Below are 20078 nucleotides of genomic sequence, written 5' to 3'. Positions count from 1 at the left end.
CTTTTCCGTTTCTTTTATTTCTTGTTTATTTGTCACTTCAGGAAAGTAAAGAAACAAAAAATAATGAAGAATTTAGGAATAGGGTTGGGTTTTTATAGATATTCTTCAATGTTTTGCTGTTGATCATTATCTAATAATAATATACCATTCTAATATTGGTTGTATTTGCAGCTTGCAAACAAATAACTGAGCCCTTACCTCAGGGTCAGTGTTGTATGGCATTGCAAAATAGTGGTACAGAAACAGTATCAGAGAAGAAGGGTTAGAAACCTGGAAGTAAAAGAATGTTGCTGGTGTTTATGGGACAGCTATAAATACATGTTTCCAAGGCACCAGTTTGTAACTTCTTTAGCGCAGAAACCTTGCTGTTAATTTTGTTGCCTGTTGTTGCAGTTTTCCATTAAACAATGCAACTATGATTCACTTTTTATTTTCCTTCAAGATACTGTGTCATCAAAAACGGAGAGATCGGTGTCTGTACGCACCAAGAAAGTGGCTGTGACAGATCTTCATGGAGAAGAACCTTCTGGAATACCTTCCTCAGTTTTAATGTCACCAGGGCATTCGAGAACAGGAACTGGTGATTCCTTAGAAAATGTACCCTTATCATCTTTTCTCAAAGATGTTAGCAGAATATCCCATGGGTCAGTGAACAACGTGATAAATGCATCCAGTGATAAGTCTGCCTTCAGTTATAAATCTGAGATACAGGAATACTTGGAATACTTGAAGTCAGAGGAACATGAAATTGAAGGTTCTCATGTCAAACCTTTGGAGAGTTCTGATGTCTTGTTGACATTAAGTAATGAACAGGAGAGCTCAAAGGACATCCTTGCAAAGCAAGTCCTCTGTTCTGAAAATGAACACTCTCAGAAGGAACTGTTTAATTTGGCTGTGGAAAGTCTTCAGGGTACGGAAAAAATCTTGGAACAGAGACTGACAAATAAACATGCTGTAACTGGCCAAAATACAGAAGAATCTTCTTGCAAGCTCAGCAAATCTGCAGAGGAAAAAGGTTATCTGCTTTCAGAGCAACTCTTTAGTGAAAAAGAGGCATCGTACCTTGAAGACTTTGAAGGATCCACCTCCAGAAAACAAGCATCAATTGAAGAAATGCTTCCTGGGGAGCATTACAAAGATGACTTTGAAGCATCTCCTCTCTCCCCTAATGGGGACTCACTGAGAGAGCGGTCACAGCACACACAGACCAGCAGAAGCAGATCCACCAGCCTTGGCAGTGATGGTGAAATCAGTGAATACCTCAGTGACAGGTCTCTCTCTCTCTCTGGCAGTGTGCATTCAGAGAGGTTATTAGAACTGAAGTCCCCAACAGAACTTATAAAAAATACTGAACGTAGAGATGTGGAGCAAGAACAGGCCCCTATTGAATCACCACTGTGGGCCTCCGTTTCGATCATAGAAGAAACAGATAGTTTGCCAGGTTTCAACATTGGTGATAGAGTACTTGTGAGTAAAGTCCAACCTGGAACATTGCGATTCAAAGGCCTGACTAAATTTGCCAAAGGTTTTTGGGCTGGTGTAGAGTTGGATAAGCCTGAAGGGAACAACAATGGAACTTATGATGGTATTAAATATTTCGATTGCAAGGAAAAGCATGGTATTTTTGCTCCTCCTCAAAAAATCTCTCACATTACAGAAAGTACCAATAGCTATTTAGACACAGGCAACGATGAAGACTCATTCTTCGATGATAGACTGGAGAAGCAACACAAAGCCTACCAGAAAGACAGAGGAAGTTCCAAACCTGGCAAAGAGGATGAAAGCCAGAGCAGAGATGTAACAGAGAACTATTCCCAGGATAAAGGTCCTGCAGACACAGCTGTTTCAGAAGTCCCAGCTGAGGAAAGGCTTGATGAGAAGTTGTCTTCTAAAGCAAACAGCAAAAACGTTTCTGTAGCTATTGAATCATTTACCCAAGAAGAGTCAGTGGTGGATTATCTGAAGCATGTTGTAAAAGAGGAGGCCAGCCTTGCTCCTCTTATTTCTAGTGTTGCAGATGAGATTTCCACTGTTCAGTTGGACGACATCTCAGATTTCCTTTCTGAAAAACTGGAGAGGCAGAAGACACTGGGAGAAGAATGTGCTGAAAAGGTAGCTGACCTCCTTCCTGGACTTGTGGAGAAGCCTGCAACTCCACTTCTGGATTTGCTGACAAAAGAAAAGAACCAGTTGGAAGCACAGCTTAGACTGCCACTTAGAGAAGAAGACAAGTCAAAAGACCAACTGGAAAAAGTCAGTTTGCTGACAGACAGCCTGCTTAGAGATTTTGTAAAAGACACAGTTGATCAGTTACAGCAAATAAAGAAGGTCAGGAATGAGAAAATCCAGCTCAGCAACCAGGAGCTCTGTGATGTAAAAGAGGAATACAGTACCCCATCCCAGCAGGTAGAAAAGCAAGTTCCTGATGGACTGAATAACTTTTTTCTGAGCTCCGAATTTGAAGATGAAAGAGAAGAACTTTCCTCTCCAGACATGTGTCCCAGACCAGTGAGTAGCAGATGTCTTGCCCTGGTTTTAAGTTAAATCGTTCCTTTGACTGATGATGATTGAATCTGAGGAATGCTATGTGGCATCTGTTTGTTTTCTCCCACGTTCTGTTGGATGATGTGGAGATTGTATGTGTGTGTCTTGTCTTACATGTTTGTTCTTACATATCCCAGTTCATGGCTTGTTTTGGTAGCCCTACAGGGCAAAAGACACATTTTGGCACATGAAAGTGAGAAATTCTTTTTCTAGGTTGCATTCTGCCTACACATTCAGTTTGTATTTAATCCTTACCTTTGGTTTTTACTCTAAAAATGGCAAAATGCAATAGACTGTTAACTTACCTCTGGTTATTGATATAAAATAATGATCTCTAAACATAATTAGTTGCTCTAGAGGTCATTAAGGTACCAAACTGCTCTGTTCTCTCAAATAATATACCATGGGTAGTGAAAGTTCAGGCTTCCTCAGAACAATCATTAATGATACAGATACAGGGCTTGGCCTTTCTGCTGAAGATCCCAGTAAATCTGTCTGCTTTGCCATTGATCTCAATATATTATCATCACAGGAAGCTTTGGCTCATTTCATCAGTGTGAGCACTGCTCAGTCACTGAAACAGCCATCGCCTGCTAAAAGCTTCTAGGCTGTTGATTTAGATCTGAGACTGCTTGTAAGAGAAGTGAAAAGTTGTATGTCACATTGCCAGTTTTTAAACCACTTAGCCTTTTGTAAGGAGTTAAACATTAGGACAGACAGTGGGCAGGATGCAGTCTTTTAAGCTCTGTAGGAACACACTGAAAGCATTTCTCAAAAGTGGTAGAAGCCCCAAATATTTGAATCAAAATATTTTTAATTTTACAGTGGGATATTTATTATTTTCCTGAGTATTTGTGCATATATTGCCAGTTACACAAGTAGGGCATTTAAAAATGTAAGCTGAGTTAGATAGGAGTGTGACACTGCTTTTACATTTAATCTGTGTCTCTTAATTCACAGGAGAGTCCAGTGTTTGGTGCCAGTGGTCAGGAAGAGCTTGCCAAGAGACTGGCAGAGCTGGAGCTCAATCGGGAGTTCCTGAGTGTGCTGGGAGATGATCAAGACTGGTTTGATGAGGACTATGGCCTGAGTTCCCATAAGGTCCAGCAGAAGCAAGCTGAGGAACCAGCAGTGCTGCCCAAGGTAGAACCTCAGAAAGTGCCAACAAAGCCATGTGAGGAGCCTTTGGCGGTCCCTCATACTGCAGTGGAGGTGGAAGTTATGGTGCATGCAGCAGCTGAGGAACTCTGGAAACTAAAGGAGCTGGGTCATGATCTTCAAAGTTTCAGCCTACATACAGATCTTGATAGTACTCTCAAAAAGCAGGACACAGACACTATAAATAAACAGGTTTATAAGAAGGTACAGTCTTCAGACAGTTTGTTCTTGCCCTTTTAATGTTTATCATAAACAACAGAAGCCTTAGCTTTTACTTCTTTTTTGTTAAGGTGGTATTTGATTTAACAAGAGAGATCTTTGGGGAAATGTTTGCTGAGGATCCTAATCTAAATCAGCCTATTTGGATGAAACCATGTAGGATTGCATCTGCTTACTTTCGCCGAGTGAAAGATCCAAATGATCTGGATGAAATCAAGGTAGGAAGAAATCTTTGTATTTCAGGGAATGTGAGATGAAAAATCATTGTACTGGCACTTGCCTGAGTGTTGAAAGATCATACCAGGTGTATCCAGCAAGATATAAGATGAGAAAACAAATGAGATTGCAAACCTGAAAGGGAGTTTGTCAAAATGGTCCAGGTTTTTATTCAACATGCTTCCCTGTCCTTTTGGCTGGTACTGGTTGCTTTTAAACCTTGGTCCTCTGTGCTTAACTGCCAGGGTGACCTTGATTTTATAAAATTGGTATGCTGGCAGTCTACTGCTTTAGCAGATTTCAGTGGAACTCTGTATGGGCATATTGGCATGGATCCAAGGGTAGGGTTGGGCCAAATGGGATGAGCTGGATTTTTTTGCTCAGACACACCTGTGCCAGCCTCACTGAGGACAGTGGGAGTTTGCAGAAGGGACCCAAAAATTGACTAGTGAGGGCATTGTTGTATTTGGTACACCAGAGGAGGTCTCCTGTTATCTGTGGTAGTGCTCAAGAAAGGACAAAACTCCAGAAGGCTAGAGCATGACTGGACCTAGGTTAAACTTGCAGGGCTAGACATTTGGAAAAAAACTGTCTCTGAAAATGCACAACAAAGAACTGTCCATACAGCTCACCAAGACACAAATGAAAATTTCAAGCTATGAAGACTTCCTTCTCCCCTGCTCTCCTTGCCCCCCTCCCCCACTTTGGAAGGTGGTAACTGTATTTTGATTAAGATGCTGAAGATGCTGCCTAGAAAAGACAGAAATAGTGTCTAGATCACTCAGTTCAGAAAACTTTCAATAGCATGGAGCAGAGGGGCTAGGGCACAGGACAAGAACACCAAACTCCCACCCTGCTTTTCTTTAATATTCTCCCATAAAATGAATTGCCATAATCTGTTTGCTTGTTGTGTTTAATTGAAAGTTTCTATTCTCAAGATTGTCACAGAAGTGGGTGTCATTCTCCACACACACACACTTCTGGATTTAATAATTGTTCCACCTGTTCTGCCTCAAAAACTTTCACTCTTAACTTCATACATACACCCTGTGTCTCTTAGCTAAACAGAAAGGTACTTTGTGCATACATTTAATTTCTTATGTCGAGTGTGATAAATCTTACCTTTACTGTTCTGTAGAGCTTCATTGCAGCTGAAGTACTGAAGTTTTTCAGCCTCAGGAAGGAGCCTAATCACAAAACAGACTGGCAGAAGATGATGAAATTTGGGCGGAAGAAACGAGACCGAGTGGATCATATACTGGTCAGTGGATGAAAATAAGCAATTATGTCAGATACTGTCCACCAGACTAAAGTGTGACATACAGTTGCATTTTTCAGTATTCAGTCATGCTGTTTAAAGAATCCAAAGTGTCTGTGAGGTTGTGATAGGTGGTGTTTAATTTTAGAGAGCACCCAAATGACAAAAACAGAAGTCTAGTGCCAGTAAGTGAAGTAAGGTGACTTGAGTGAATTAGCTGTTCATGCCTGCTAGTTTGGCTGGGTTATAAATTTGCCTACTGCCAAAAGGTTAAAGCATGAATTCACAGAAGGAAACACGGAAATATTTGACTGAAAGGAGAGTAAACTTTTTCTTTGGGAAGGGAATATGTTTTTCTTCTTACTTTATTTTAAAATATTTTAATATTGAAGTAATATCATTCATTGGAGACAGTAATATGGAGAATTTAATAGGCCAGACTGCTAACCAGATTCAGCTGAAATGTTGCAGAGTCGTTGAGCTAGAACTGCAAAGACTTCAAAGAGATAGTATGGGACATGATAGTCCCTAGTAGAAGGTAACCAGTCTTGACAGATGGTACCCACAGCTGAGCGTTTCCTCTAGTACTTGACATGAACTAGTAAATGCAGCTGCCACTGCAGCAGTTCAGTGTTAAAACTGCATAAGGGAGTGTGTCTTGGCTGTGTACTAGTTTTTGAAAGCTATTTGTTGGCTTGTATTGCAGAATGATTAACATCTTTATTGGCTATAATGATAGTGAAGGTTCTGCTTGGGAATATGAGTCATCATTAACACTGTGCTTGACTTAATTATACCTGAAATTGATTCCACACACGCGCACATATAAGTAATTTTGAGTCATGGGTCCTGTGGTCTTTTAATTGTCCATCAGTGGAAGGTTTCCAACACGGGCTTTTTCCTGGGGTTTTAATTGTGTGTAAATAGAATATCTGTGCATAGAACCTGCATATCATAGTAAGCTCAACTTGGGGATATAAAGGCTATTAAAGCATGCACAAAAAAAGTCCTATGTTTAGAACCTGGAGAAAACTAATGGTACAACTTTTTTACCAATTCCTAATTTCTTTGAACCATACCTAGAAAGAAAGATTCCTGACTGGAAAAAATTGTTCTAATTAAAGGCATCCAAAGTGCTTTAAGTGGAACAAGTTCAGATGAACTGATCTGCAACTTAGATGCAGACTCAGACATCAAAGATTAATGGAGCTCTGACAAGTTTGGCTTAATAAGTAATGTGTTTAATTTTATTCTGTTCCCATAAGAATATGGTAATAAAATTTTAGCTGAAGTCTGGGAATAACTCTGTGAAGGTTGCAGCAGTGGTTTAGGAATAAGGCTGTCCTGGTGGCAGTGCTAGCAAATGCATACTGTAATGTGAGACACCATAAGAGAAACTTCTGACTGAAAATGTAAGGAGTGTTCAATTTATCTTACCTTGTTTTATTAAAATTTCTATAAAACATGAAGTATCTGGATAGCTGTCTCCTAGTGAGCCTCCAACTTGTGCTTAAGGTCATGAGTTCTGTGATAACACAAGTCCTAGGTCGTAAGCAGATATACAGGCCTGTGAGAGATCTGCTACCTACCCCCTAGTAGTGGGTACACTCACGGTGTAGCCCTAAACGGAGAGGTCACTTTTGGAGTTTTACAAATCTTGTTCAAAGTATATTCAAGTAGTGCAATACAGCAGTTTCCTGAAAGATAAATCAAGGCTTTTTTGTTAAGTTTAGGTGTTGTGGAAGCTTCTCTAGAAATCATCATAAAAAATGTTCAACTTTTTGTGAAGATTTACCCAATATACACCTCTTGCAGTGTGCAGGAGATGTCACGTGAGCACCTATGAGCCGATTGATTCTTCACATTCTTTTGCCACTTATAAAGACAAAGACTATTAAAATAAAACATAATTTCTTTAAAGCAGAGGTAAACATTCTTAGGCTTCTGTTAATTTGCACATAAACTTCGAGCACAGGTCCTTCCCAGTTTCTTCATTTCCCCAAGCAAAACTAACTTTCAAATTAAAACATCCTTTGATAGTTTTCTGTTGAGGCAACTATGCATTATTAGTTACTTCAGTGAGAGGGTTGAACACATCTGACTGTCCAGTACTGTCTGACCCAGGAACTAGGCATGACTTAATTTCTTCTGAAGGTACAGAAGCAAGTGCCAGGCTTACTGTCTCACTGATTATCCCTGGATGTGTCTTTCTGGGTTTATTATACTACACCCAATTCCTAGAAGTTCTCATCTCCACCAAAGGTTCAGCCTTGTGGGGAAGGGGCAAGGCAGTAGAAGCAGCCTGTGCCGCACTGTTGCTTTTCTGTGATCTGGGTCCTGTGGGTGACTGCAGTCAGCCATCACACATGCTGGGAATGCATCTTGACTGCATTTGCACTTTTGTCTGTGCTTCCCTAGCATTGACACTAGTACAGTTAGCCTATTATTTTTTTTTTTTCCTACCAGTGACAAAAAAAAAAGAAATGTCTTCCTCTTACCCTTTTTTGCAGCACTGTTCAGTTTGATCAAGCATTTTGGTCCTCAGAAGGCATTTATATTGGGATTTCTTAAGAGATCTTTCTTGTCTGCTGGATAGTTGCTCCAGTTATTAACATTTGGAGCAAATCTTCAGTAAATAAGTACAGGGAAGTTCTTATTTATGAGAAACTACTTTGTTTAAAATAAGGTTAAAGGAATGTTTAGGTATTTGCTTTCTTCTTCTCCTGTCCCTTCATGTTGCCACCTTTATCGTGTGTATGCTGTCTCTGCTTTGTGGGAAAATCACAAATGTACATGTAGGCTGAGGTGCTGCATTTCAGTTCATTAGGGCTGCCTTCATCTTTCAAAACCTCTGTTTCAGCTACAGTAAGAACTCTCATATCTCCTCATTTAAGTTCAAATGCTAACAATAGACCATTTCTACTGCTTTTTTTTTTTTTTTTTTCCACTTGGGTCTTCAGCCAAAAACTCCTGGTGCTGCTCAGTTTGCGTGGGGTTAAAACAAACTCTGCTATTGCTTTCCCTGCCACCCTCCCTTCCCTTTTATCCTGAGCTTGAGAAAGCAAAGCTCACATGATACTGCCAAGCCTATGTGTTTAGCTTTTGCACCTGAGAAGCCTGCCAACAGAGTGCTGAAAAGTACTTGATCTTCTAACCTTTTGACTTAACATTTAAGGTGTTTCTCTCCGTGCAGAAACTCTGTAACAAAGCAAAGCTGTTCCTATAAAGCTGGCATAATGGCAAGGCCCACTTCTGCGGCACCTGAGGTCTAAACCCAAGGGGAATGTTAACAGTTAAAGAGAATCAAAGCCTGTTTGCATGCACACTGGAGGGTCTTAAGATTGCCAGACACTCGGAGAGCAAAAAGCTGTGAGAATGCATCTGCCTGCCTTCCTGCTACTGGTGTTCTTCCAAGGCACTAGTTTACATCTGCAGTTTTACTCTCCTAAATGATCTAGTCATCAAATGTAGTTTGGTTTGCAGATACTCATGTTTTGAATGGAAACCTTCAGAAATCAAAACTTAATAAGTTACTCTTTAAAGTTTCTGCCAGATTATATTAAGTGATGTCTTTGGGTACTGTAGCATTTATTAAATGGCCAGCAAGGTCACACTATTTTGCTGTCTCATGATTTTTCTTTTGTGTGCATGCCCCCTTGCTTTCCTTCTGTGTTTAAAAAAAAAAGGACGCGAGTAAAAAAAAAAGTGCACATTAAAAAAACAAACAAACAAACATACAACAGCCTTCTGCATTGCGTCACTATTTATCTTTTCCTGTGGGATGGAATTCAGTTTCATTAAAACTTTTTCTCCTGACTTTGCCCAAATGCAGTTTCTCTTTGCTATAGAGAACTTCTCCGTATCAAATATGCGAAGTTTTATTTTTGTCACAACAATGTACAGGAACTTACATGCTCTGCATGTACTAAAGACAGTGCGAAGTCCATTTCCATCAAAGCTGTAATAGTCACCAAATACAAGCAAACTTTCTCCATTGCTTAGAAGTTTGTGGTAGTACAGCAAATGGGTCAAACCTTTCCGTGGCTGAGGAGTTGCAACTGCCTTGGCTCAGATGTCTGCAGCTAAGGCTGCAAAGCAGCACAGCGGTTTCCCTACATGCTCTGAATACACTGTATTCAGAACATACATATATATTTATACACACACACACAAATTGCATATTCTCTTTAGTTTTCCAGAACTACGATCGAGGAAGTCCTAATGTCAAAGGAAATTGAGTATCTGAGAGGGGAATGGCAGAGGCAAGAGAAAATTAGTCACTGATACAGTTTTCCTTTCTTCATCTTTCTACTGCTATTTAACATCCAGCCCTTTTCTGCCTGGATCATGTTACCTTCTCCTCACCTGTTTATATTATCCCATGTGTCTCTTTTCCCTCCTGGAGCACAGTAAAGGAATTGTCCCATCATGTTGTTGCAGGTGAGACAGAATAAACAGCACCCTAGTGTGGATCTTGATATTGGGGTTTACTTAAGGGCCAGTGTGATCAAAGCTTTTAGCCTGCTTGATTATTTTACTCACTCATTTCCACACACCCCCAGTGTTACATTCACAAGGTCTTGACTTCGCTTCCCAGCAGTGAGATCACTGCTGGCCTGGGAGGGCCCAGTAGAAAATCTCACCACTGGTGTGGTGCCAGTGCTCTCAGTAACCAGTGTTGGGTGTCATTGGTCAAGGTCCCTGGGTGTGCCCCACCCAGCATTTGTTTCCACCCACCTCCATCATCTCCAGGTTCTTCCCCCATTTCCAGGATCTCACCTACAGCCAGGATCTTCCCCTTCACTCTTTGGGACCCCTGTTTTCCTCCCCAGACCACTTCTGCTTTTTGGGAACCTTTCTTTTTAGCACCACCTCTTCTTTTTGTGACCCCTGTATCTTGCTTTTCCTCATCTAAATAGTCTGTGATGCAGACACACAGCACATGATAAGTCTCCAGATCGGTACTTCTATCTCATGCCTCTTTATTGATGGAAGGACCTGGGACATGCTGCTATTCTTTAGCCCAGTGTTTGTCAACATTTACAGCCAGTACATAGTGTTTGCAGGGAGCACAGTTCTGCTGGAGAGTTCAGAAGTCTGTTTCAGACATCCATGTCTACACAAACTTAGACCCAATTACCTGCTGCTTATTAGCATTCACTTTAAATTATTTTTCACCTACAACAGTCATTCAAAATTTGATTGCTAATATTGTTGCTTCTTCCTTGTTACTAAGAAGTGTAATGAAACCATTAACACCTCACCTTTAACAGCTATATAGGAAATGAGGGCTGTGCCAAAGAGGAGTGCTCGCTGTGGTAGCGCAGAGATTTGTGAGCACATAGCAAGACTCTTACAAAGCTCTTTGTAGGATGAAATCCCAGCTCCTCTCCTCAAGCTCTCTTAAGAGTGGGAGAAAGAAGCTGTCAGACTGAAACCACATGTACAACTAAGACCTTATGAGTGGCTGCAAACCCTGAAGCAGTGCCAGTTCCCATAGCAGCCTGATCTTGGGCTTCACACTGCGTTTGGGTTATTGAATCATCATTAGGCTACAGCAGCTGTCATCTTCCAAATGGACAAATTTGTGGGTGGTTTAGCTTCAGGCAAAAGGAAGGGTGTTGGTGGTATAGCACCAGTACTCTGTTTAGATGATAACATTAGATACTGATACTGAAATACTGGATTTTCAGTATGTTTTAACCCTGTTTTGTCAGTGTCTAAGTGTCTGGCTCAGTTGTTTATGTGGACATGTATTTTCAGTTCAGAGTGTAGGAATTACAGTCAGAGGAGCTTTCTGCTGAAGCTGAGCAGGGAAAGAGCTTTCAGCAGGTTTTCTTCGTCATTTTAAATGAGTGATGTTTGCACCCACTCTTTTCTCAAGTGTTTGAGCTTAGTCAGGATATGTCTGTAATACTGAAATGGTCACTAAGACAGATTTTTAGGAAGTTTAATTGGAAATGTCCAGTTTGGAGAGAGTCTTGCTAAGACTTTGATTTGCTGAATGAAATTGCATATTTCTGTCTGTTACTAAAACACCTATTTGCCAGTGGCCAGTAAAACAGGATTTTGTTTGTAAACAGTTTAGGTATAGAAAGAAATAAATATTTTTTGAGTTACTGTTTTAAATGTAATGGCACTTGTAATAATGCTGTCAAATCCAACGAAGTATGGCATATTCTGTGCAAAGGGAGTTGTAATACTGTCATACAACACATGCCAGCATTTTGTCTTCCTATACAGAAGAACTGGAAAAATTATTTCCTTTAGTTTTTCTAATTATTATTCACATAAACTGAACTGCAGAAAATTCTTTTCTTTTTTCTCCTTACCCTGTTCCAGGCCCTTGCACAATTTCTTACCAGATTAAGCTGCATGGAATCAGCTTCTTGCAAATAAACAATTAGGGATTGCTGTTGGCCAAGAGTATCTCATTAGCTGAGTTCTTTCAAATGAAAAACTTGTGAAAAATGGGTACTACAGTGAAAGGTGGAAAGCATTCATACAGTGAAATAGCCTGGTTCAAATAGATCTGTGTTCATATTGCTATTCAAACCTTTTCTGTAATCTCTTACAAAGACAGATATGTTGGCAGATGTGTGCTGTTTTGGACTCTTTCTGGAACTTTGCAGGGGTTACTATCCTAAAGCAACAGAACTGTAATATTTGTATTGCCTTTCTATCCTCCAAGGTACAGGAACTTCATGAGGAAGAAGCGCAATGGGTGAACTATGACGAGGATGAACTGTGTGTAAAGATGCAGTTGGCAGACGGGATCTTTGAGGCCTTAATCAGAGACACTGTTGATGTGCTCAACCAGATAAATGAGAAACAGCGGAGACTGCTGCTTGTCTAACAGTGCTGAAAATAAACTTACAGCTGCTTAACCACTGAATCAGAAGCCAGCCTTTCTGACTCCTGACGTACTCTCCACACTGCAAGCGCTGCTGCTGGACTTCCTTCCATGTGTGGGGTTTAAAGGCAGTTCAGATGTGATTGAAAGAATCTGAATTTGCATCCACTGCCATTAGAGACCTTGCACTGGATTTGGAACAAGCTGATTCTTCACTTGAGGCTGCGCTGGGGAATGGTCAAGACTGTTCGTGTGCCAGTACAGTTACGTCACATAACTGTCAGCAGCTGTCTGGAGCCCTGGCCTGGGGCTTTGACATGTTCAGCTTGTTCTCTGAAAGGGTTTGGGTAAGTTGGAATATTAGCTATTTTGCTGGAATGGCTGTCAGCCATCAGTATTCACCTTGTCTTTAGAAGTGTGAGTAATTGGGAGAAGAAATGGTTTAGTCAGGTTTTAGTCTCAAATGGAGACTTACCATACTGAAGTGTTCTAATCCTAACACCTCTTCTCCTGCAGCCAACCTTACCAATGTTCATCAGTTTCTTTTGCTCCAGAGCCAGTTTAATTCCCTTTTCTGTGAAGTTGGTCTTCACCTTTCTTCTGTGACATGGTGCCAGGTGTGGTGCCAGCCAGTCCAGGGTGATGATGTTGCTTTCTGCATTCAAGTAAAAAATTCTTGCTGCTTTTCGTACATAACTTAGGCTTCAGTCCCAAGGTGGAGCAAGATAAAGGCCGCCCAATGTGTTAAAGATGAGCCTGTGGACAGCTTTCCTCCTACCATGTAGCACTTCTCTTCCTAGAGCATCAGCTGCTCCCAGATAATGGATACTCAGGATTTTTTCAGGCACGAGACATGCAGGAGTGGGAAACTTTTCCTCACAAAAATTTGGCCTTCAATCCCTCAGCTTCCTCCCTTACTGTCACCCTAATAACTCGGAGAAGCTGTTACTTGAACAATTTAGAGAACAGAGTGTATTCACCAAAGAAAGTGGTGTCTGGTGCTTTGACTGTCTGCATGTTTTGTGCTTGTGGGTTTTTTATTTATTTTCAGATAATTTATTAAGTGGATTATAGGAGAGTGCCCTGTGCAGTTGGCTGCACTGTCTTAGTTTTGAGACAGCCAAACTTGAGAAAGCATCTGTTCTGGAAAATTCCAGAGCCCTGTACTATTCACACAAAACCTCCAGCTTCTTGAGGCAAATATGGGGGTAAGGTGAGAAGAACCAAACCCCAGTAACCAGGGGTGGGGTACAAAGGCAAGCACTAGGAATAAAGCTTCACCACACCTGGTTCAGAGACAGTGGAGAGTTGAGTGGGCTGAGCTTGAAAAAGCTCTGTTTCCTTCCTATCCCAGACCTTCTAGGCCATGGGCAGCTGTTACATGGTTGATTTACCCCAAAGATGCTGCAGCCCACAATAGGTGTGGCAGGGATCTCTACCACTTGGTTCATCCATTTGGTTCTTGAGCTTCCTGCTATGCATACCTCTGCTAGTGCTTGATTTTGTTTTCTTTTCCACTTTCTTTTGGGGGGGAGGGGAGCTATCATTGGAATATTTGCATTTTGCACAATGACACATAGCTGGTAATTCTTCAGGGACAGTACTGGGAAATGTTGGATTTGTCAGAGGTCCATGCAGATTCTCAGATGTAGTATTGCCAGCACCTCACTTGAGAGTTAATGGAGAGCCATATTGATGGAAGCTTAATGAGTGGAAGAACAATGAGGAGGAGTAATGGTGTATAGGAATACCTCCGACAAGCATATGTGTGTCTATGTCTCTTCCCACTGTAGTGGCCCTTCTGGCTAGCTGGAAATAAGTGGTCTTGGTGGAGCAGTGTTCAGGTTTCCCCCCTTCCCCCTCCCCCCCCCCCCCCCCCCCCCCCCCCCCCCCCCCCCAAGTAATTCATTTGTCCACATAAAATGTCATTGTGCTGGACCAAGAAACTCTTGAATGCTTAAGATAGAAGCAAACTAAAGCTGCTATATTTAACCAGCATGGTGTCACTGATTGGGTCACCGCCTCAGATTCCCTTTCCTGGGTGTATCTCTTTCAAAAGTGGGGATTGCTGTTTTTATAGGTAGCAGTTACAGAAAGAAGGCAGAAACCTGCAGCACAGATTTATAGCTGGAGTATAAGAGAAACAAAATTGGTTTCTGTTCTGTAAATACCATGGCAGGTGTCAGGAAGGTTGTCCTGCTCCCCTGAAATTTTTTGGCTGTTCTGCAGGGCTGGCATAGCTTTTCTGGACTGCCCACCAGCAGGGAGAAGGTTGTACAGTTGGTCTGTGGTACCAGAGACCATTGGAGATCATGTGCCTGTTGTCTTGCTGGCTTGGGTAGCACTAGTTTAGTACCCTCAACATTAGTAGTAACTATTTTTGCAGCTGTTTGGGCAGAAGGAAGCAGTATCTAATTAATGGCGTTATTCCTTTGCAAACATCTGTTTATTTTTGGTAGCAATCCTTGCTAGAAGCAACCCTAAAAAGACTTGAACGTACATGAATTACCTTCTCAATACCTCAAGTGTGTTGGGTTGCTTTGAGTTGAGTATAGACTCAAGTGTGTTGAGTACCTGTAGACTGATGATTACTGCGATGAAGAAATGGTCTGTCTCTGTCACAGCTGGTAGCAGGGAGGTATGGGGAAGCCTGGAGTCTCACAGACAGACTGAATTCTCTGTTTCTTTCTAATACCTAACCTTCCCATTATAAAGAACAAGATGATATTTCTGGGTCCTGGTTATCTTGGTGCAACTACATTAGAAGATTCAAGGCTGAGACATTTTTCTGAGACCCTTAAGCTGTCTGGGGCAGTGGCTGTTGTCAGTGGGGAGGTGCAGTTCCCTCTTCAGAACGATCCTGGTGCCAGGTAGGAAAGCCCAGGCTTGTGAGGACAAGGAGTGTGAGTATCTCTGTCACAGCAGGATGCTCCCTAAGCCAAGCTGTGGAGTATCAGTACTTCTGCCTTTCAGAAAAGACTTGTTACTCACAGGGTGGAATGAGGGATTGAAAAATCCCATCTTGTTCACTTTCCTTTCTTGAAAAAGTGGCCTTAGCTTTTTGCAATACTTGAATAAGTGTGTACCTGCAGAAGATCTTCAGTAGCACAGTGATAGAGACCTTTTAAATGACTATTCTTGAAGGAGCTGCATACAGTTCCAACGTTCATATCCCTTTGCTACCTTAAAAATATTAGGAAAATAAAGTACTTTTCAGCTGAAAAACAGTTGACTCTTATAAGGTATTTAGTGCATCTGAAGTGTTTACAAATCAACTAAAACAGAGAAAAGCAAGCTGTTGAACTTTCTTGTAATTTAAATGTTAAATGCAAAATTATATACAGATGAAAGAAGAATACTGTAATTAACCTGCATTTACTATTTTTTCCCCCTGACTTTGCAGAGCCTTTTGATACACATTTGCAAAGCTGCCTTTTGGGAGGCTCCATCTCCCAGTGTACTGTGTTGTGGAGATGCTGAAAAGAAGCCCGTTTACTGTGTATGTGTAAATAACCTGGTAACTTGGGTTTTGGGCCAGTTTCAGCTGATGTTCACATCCAGAGCAGCTTTGCACAGTAGACAGACCCAAGGATGTGGAGGGGTTTTGTTTGTTGGGGTTTTTTTGTAATTAAGAACTGTAAGATAACCAGGGTACTCCCTGTGTACACCAGTGTAAATATCTTTGATAACTGAAATGTACTTTAAGAGAACAAAATCTGTAAATAAACTGATTTATAAATTAATCTTGTTTCCTGATTCTTTATAAAATGGAGCTTTATAATTACCCAAATGGTTGCTAATTCTTATAGTGTCCTGGAAATCATCTGTTGTCGTTCCCTTTTCTGTCTGATGCTGTACTTGGGATGCCAGTCACAGTCCACAAAATCCCATTAGAGTTGCCTTAATTATAACTCATAACATTATTAGATATTTCCTTATTTTTAAAGCTGAGTGTTGATAGAAGTAGAACCAGAAAATAGTATTCTGTAATCATTGCAGGAGTGTGCTGCATAATCTCTGTAAGTAAAACTACTCCTTGGACATACTTATTTAAAACAGGTTTTTAAAACTCAAGGTTTAAAACACTGGGGGGGGGGGGGGGGGGGGGCAGAGCTATTTTTATGCAAAACAATCATCTTGGAATTAAATTCTTCAGAGTCTTGGTCTTACTTTGGATCCCTCAGGCTCCTAAATTGTTACAGCTGTATAGAGCTGCTGTTACCAGCACTGATCACTTCTTCACTGAGGGGGCAAATGTTGCTCCTTGGAAACTTCATGTATTGATAGAACTTTGCTAAATCTTTGCTGTTTTCTTTCCAAAACAGCAAGCTAACAAAAAAAACCCGCACAACTATGCTTTAACATGTGAAAGGTCACAGAGCTCTCTCACAAGACTGCCGAACACTTCCAGTGCCAAATCAGAGGTGTGCATGCTGGTGGTGAGCAAGGGGCGGTGTGAAATGTGTAAGGCCAGGACTAAGTGTGTTTATTAAGTCTCCTCAGTGCCTACAGCTGCTACCGCTCCTGTACTTCAGGTGCATTTTGGTACCATTTATTAATGTACAGCCCAGCAGAAAAGGCTTTGCTTTCCATTCACTGCAGACATCTACAAAACCCAATGTTGATCTTTCCTACTTTGCTAGAAAAAGTGCACTGCTTTCCAGTTGTGTAGCACTCTTCTCCTCACCACTCTTCTCTACCTGGGCAAGATGTGCATTTAAATGGGGGGAAAACAAAGCCACTGCAAAGGCATTACTCTCTGCTGAGCAGTTATTTGCTCTTTCCTTTTCCTTAAGAGAGGTACCTCATCTTGGAGGAGGACTTACTGCACTCGGACTTCCATTACAAAAGGAGCTTTGCTTCAGTCCTGCAGTGCCAGTAGCAGTAATCCTCAGCAGAGGAGGCCAGGAACGCCATCCACAACCTTCATACAGAGAAACACATCACAGCCCTCTGAGCTCTGGGGTTGAACCAGCCAAAGCCCAGCAGGTGGGTTCTTTGATGTCCAAAGCACTGTAACGAAGTGGTGGCGGTGCAGTTTCTGTGCTCATTACTGAGCAGCAGGGGAGCATCCGTGTCCCTACTTTTCCCACCCTGTAATGATTTTTCTCCATGAGTTCTCATTTTCAGACACTGATCTCCTTGCAGCCATCAGCATCCATCCCTGGAAGTGGCTTAGAGTGCATTTCACATTGAGGAGAAAAAAAAAAATGATCTGTGCTCTCTGGCTGAGGAACTGGCTTCCCTTTAAAATGGCTCAAGTGGTGGGAATGCTGCCAAGGCACCGCTACTTGCTGCCCTTGCTCAGGATGCCCAGTAATCAGCTTGATGAAGGCGCTGACTTCCTCATTTGCAAGTCTACATTGCTTTACTTGGGCACTGACTTTCTACAGTGGTGTTCGTGCAACTCTTATCAGAACCCTTGAAGTGCAGCTGCCTTTGACAGCCATTTCACCCATGGACTGGTGAAACTCCCGAGTTGGGCAATAGCAGGCAGCCACGTCCTGATGGCATGCTGGATTGAGTGGGACTGTTCTGGTGCCTCCCTTCCCAGATGCCACCCCCTCCCAGGTGCCTCCGCAGGAAGGTGGTGCCAGCTGCAGCCATCCCGCATCCTAAAACGCCTGGCAGAGTGCTGGAGCACTTGAAATGTTGACTTTGCTCTGGATGTCGCTGTGCCTTGCCTACCACAAGGGCTTCTGCAATGTCTGGGCTCTCATTAACATTGCCTTTAGAAGAAAAAGAGCTGGTGGGGAGCTGCTGAAGGCCAGCAGCTCTCTTCATCATGCAGGAAGGACAGGAGGGGGGCTGCTGCACCACTGGCACCCAGCCCAGAGCACGGGCCATTGGCAGGCAGGAATGCAGATGAGATACAATGGAGTTTGAAAGCTTAGGACACTCTCTGGGATGTGGGTCCTGTAGGGGAGGGAAAGATACCCTGTGAGGTCTGGAAACTGGAGCAAACAAAACCCATAGCCCAACCCTGTGCTCTCCTGCCTCCTTCTGATTAAGATCCTAAGGAAATTCAGGGAAAAAAAGATAATAGAGCTGTCAGGGGGCAGCACCTCAAATCAGGAGGGTGAGGTTTGGGCAGGAGCATAGCAGGCACACTTAGGGTGAAAATACCTTCTTTTGCCTGCTGAGTATGCTGTGTGAGGATTGCCTGGAGCAGGTCTGGTTTGTTTCTGCTCTGAATATTTCTCTCGGCCCCAGTTTCCAGCCCTTTACTGCAGCTGTGCAAGATCTGCCATGTCCCTTGGGCTGTGTTCCTTCCACAATGTTGGTTTCCGGTGGCTTCCTTTTGCAGGCTGGCTTCTCTGTCACTGCCCTGTGAAATCTATGGTGACTCAAAGCAGGGTTTTATCTGTGAGTTTGTTGGAGGTGGAATTAACCCCAGTTCCAGGGGTGTCCCTCAAAGATTTTTCTTTTCTTCCAGCAAAATAAAAGAAGCTGCAAGAGATCCTCCCTTCATGTTTGGCTTGAGGAGCTCAGCAAGGACACAAGGAGTCCAGTATCTGTGTTCTGCTGCATTTCTCTGCAGAGGTGATGGAGGAGCCAGTGCTGCCCAGTGAAACTCTGATTGGGTACACCAGTCCTTGATAGGTGAGACCTCGCTTACGTTGCAGGACTACTGCCACATCAAGAGAGGAGTGCTCCACTGTCATCTGTGTGGTATTCTCAGTTTCATGAGCTGCAATTAAGCTAGCTGCCAAATAATGATGTGGCAAATCTGGGCGGTGTGGCCTCCTCCGATCTGCTCCTGGAAGCTGGGCAGATGAGCTAGAGAGGAAGACATATGCTCCGTTCATCCTGGGTCATAGTGATGATTTATGACTTTAAATAGATCTTAAATTTGCAGGCAAAACATTTCCTACCCAGACATACCAAAGACAGCACCAGTTCCTCCCGGTCCCCCCAGGTCCCTGTGTAAAAAGCAGGCACAATATTGCTGCCATCCTTTTGAGCAGGGATGAATCAGCAGAGGGTGAATAGCAGAAAGGGGCTGGTATTGCTGAAGTCTCTCTGCAGACACAAACTACGTGAACATATTCATCACATCCTGAGAATGTAGCCGGATTTTCTTTTACACCTATTGTTATTATAGGCTGGTTGGGCTTGAAAGGTAGAAATCTGCTGTATCCAACCCAGCCTGTCTCACGTAGTCGGCAATTCCCAGCTACCACTGAGGGCTTTCCTGGTCTTCACAGGTGTGAGCACAGCAGAGCCAATGCAGGTTATGGGAAGCAGTCAGGGTTCACATCCACTCTGCGCTATTCCCTGTCTTGGCAAAGCCATGGAAGCTGACAGCTTTATTGCACAGGCATTACCAAAGGTCTTGTCTGAAGTCGTGTCTCAGTGGAGGTGTGACTGGTGCCGCCAGTGGAAAAGTGCCACCTGGGATGGAGTGTCCCAGCTGACTTTGGCTGGCTGGGAGGTGGCAGTGGCACAATTTTCAGTTGCTCTCTCAAGCTGTTTGGCGATGATAATTGAGGAAATGAGGCTTTTTCTTCTATTTAGAGAAGGACCACACTCCCCCCCCCCCCCAAGTAATTCGTATGTCCACATAAAATGTCATTATGCTGAACGAGAAAACTCTTGACTGCTTAAGACAGAAGCAAACTAAAGCTGCTACGTTTAACCAGCATGGTGTCACTGTGGCACTGTGGTGCTGTGCTCCAGATCGACGAGAGCTTCACTGAATTCATCAGCCCTATCTTGTGAAGGACGGAGAGAGAGGAAAACTGCCAAGCATCCTTTTCAACTGGTATTTCTGAGGTGCTCACAGGAGAGTCAGATGCAAACTTCTCTAAATGGCCTCCAAAATGCCAG

General features: G+C 42.5%; 1 protein-coding gene and 1 long non-coding RNA gene across 3 annotated transcripts in view; both read left to right on the top strand.

The window, feature by feature from the left end:
- The window catches only part of CEP350 (centrosomal protein 350), a 75323-nt gene extending 61689 nt beyond the window's left edge, over positions 1 to 13634 (top strand). For both annotated transcript variants that reach the window (XM_057427262.1, XM_057427263.1), the window contains 5 exons: positions 443 to 2508; positions 3505 to 3906; positions 3993 to 4139; positions 5276 to 5398; positions 12087 to 13634. In XM_057427262.1, coding sequence (XP_057283245.1) covers positions 443 to 2508; positions 3505 to 3906; positions 3993 to 4139; positions 5276 to 5398; positions 12087 to 12251 — 2903 coding nt within the window. In that variant the 3' untranslated portion in view covers positions 12252 to 13634. The remainder of the gene's footprint in view (positions 1 to 442; positions 2509 to 3504; positions 3907 to 3992; positions 4140 to 5275; positions 5399 to 12086) is intronic.
- Positions 13635 to 13641: 7 nt separating this feature from the next.
- On the top strand, positions 13642 to 19908 carry LOC130608887 (uncharacterized). Its single transcript, XR_008974661.1, has 3 exons — positions 13642 to 13668; positions 17047 to 17237; positions 18685 to 19908. It is a non-coding gene; the product is annotated as an uncharacterized LOC130608887 (long non-coding RNA).
- Positions 19909 to 20078: the final 170 nt, after the last annotated feature.

The sequence above is a fragment of the Pezoporus wallicus genome, unplaced genomic scaffold (genome assembly GCF_028554395.1).
Source record: "Pezoporus wallicus isolate ANWC-B61680 ecotype Strahan unplaced genomic scaffold, APGP_CSIRO_Pwel_v1 scaffold_7107, whole genome shotgun sequence".
In the NCBI taxonomy this organism is placed as follows: Eukaryota; Metazoa; Chordata; class Aves; order Psittaciformes; family Psittacidae; genus Pezoporus; species Pezoporus wallicus.
Note: the sequence above shows the minus strand (reverse complement) of the source record. Positions and strands in the feature narration are given on the sequence as shown.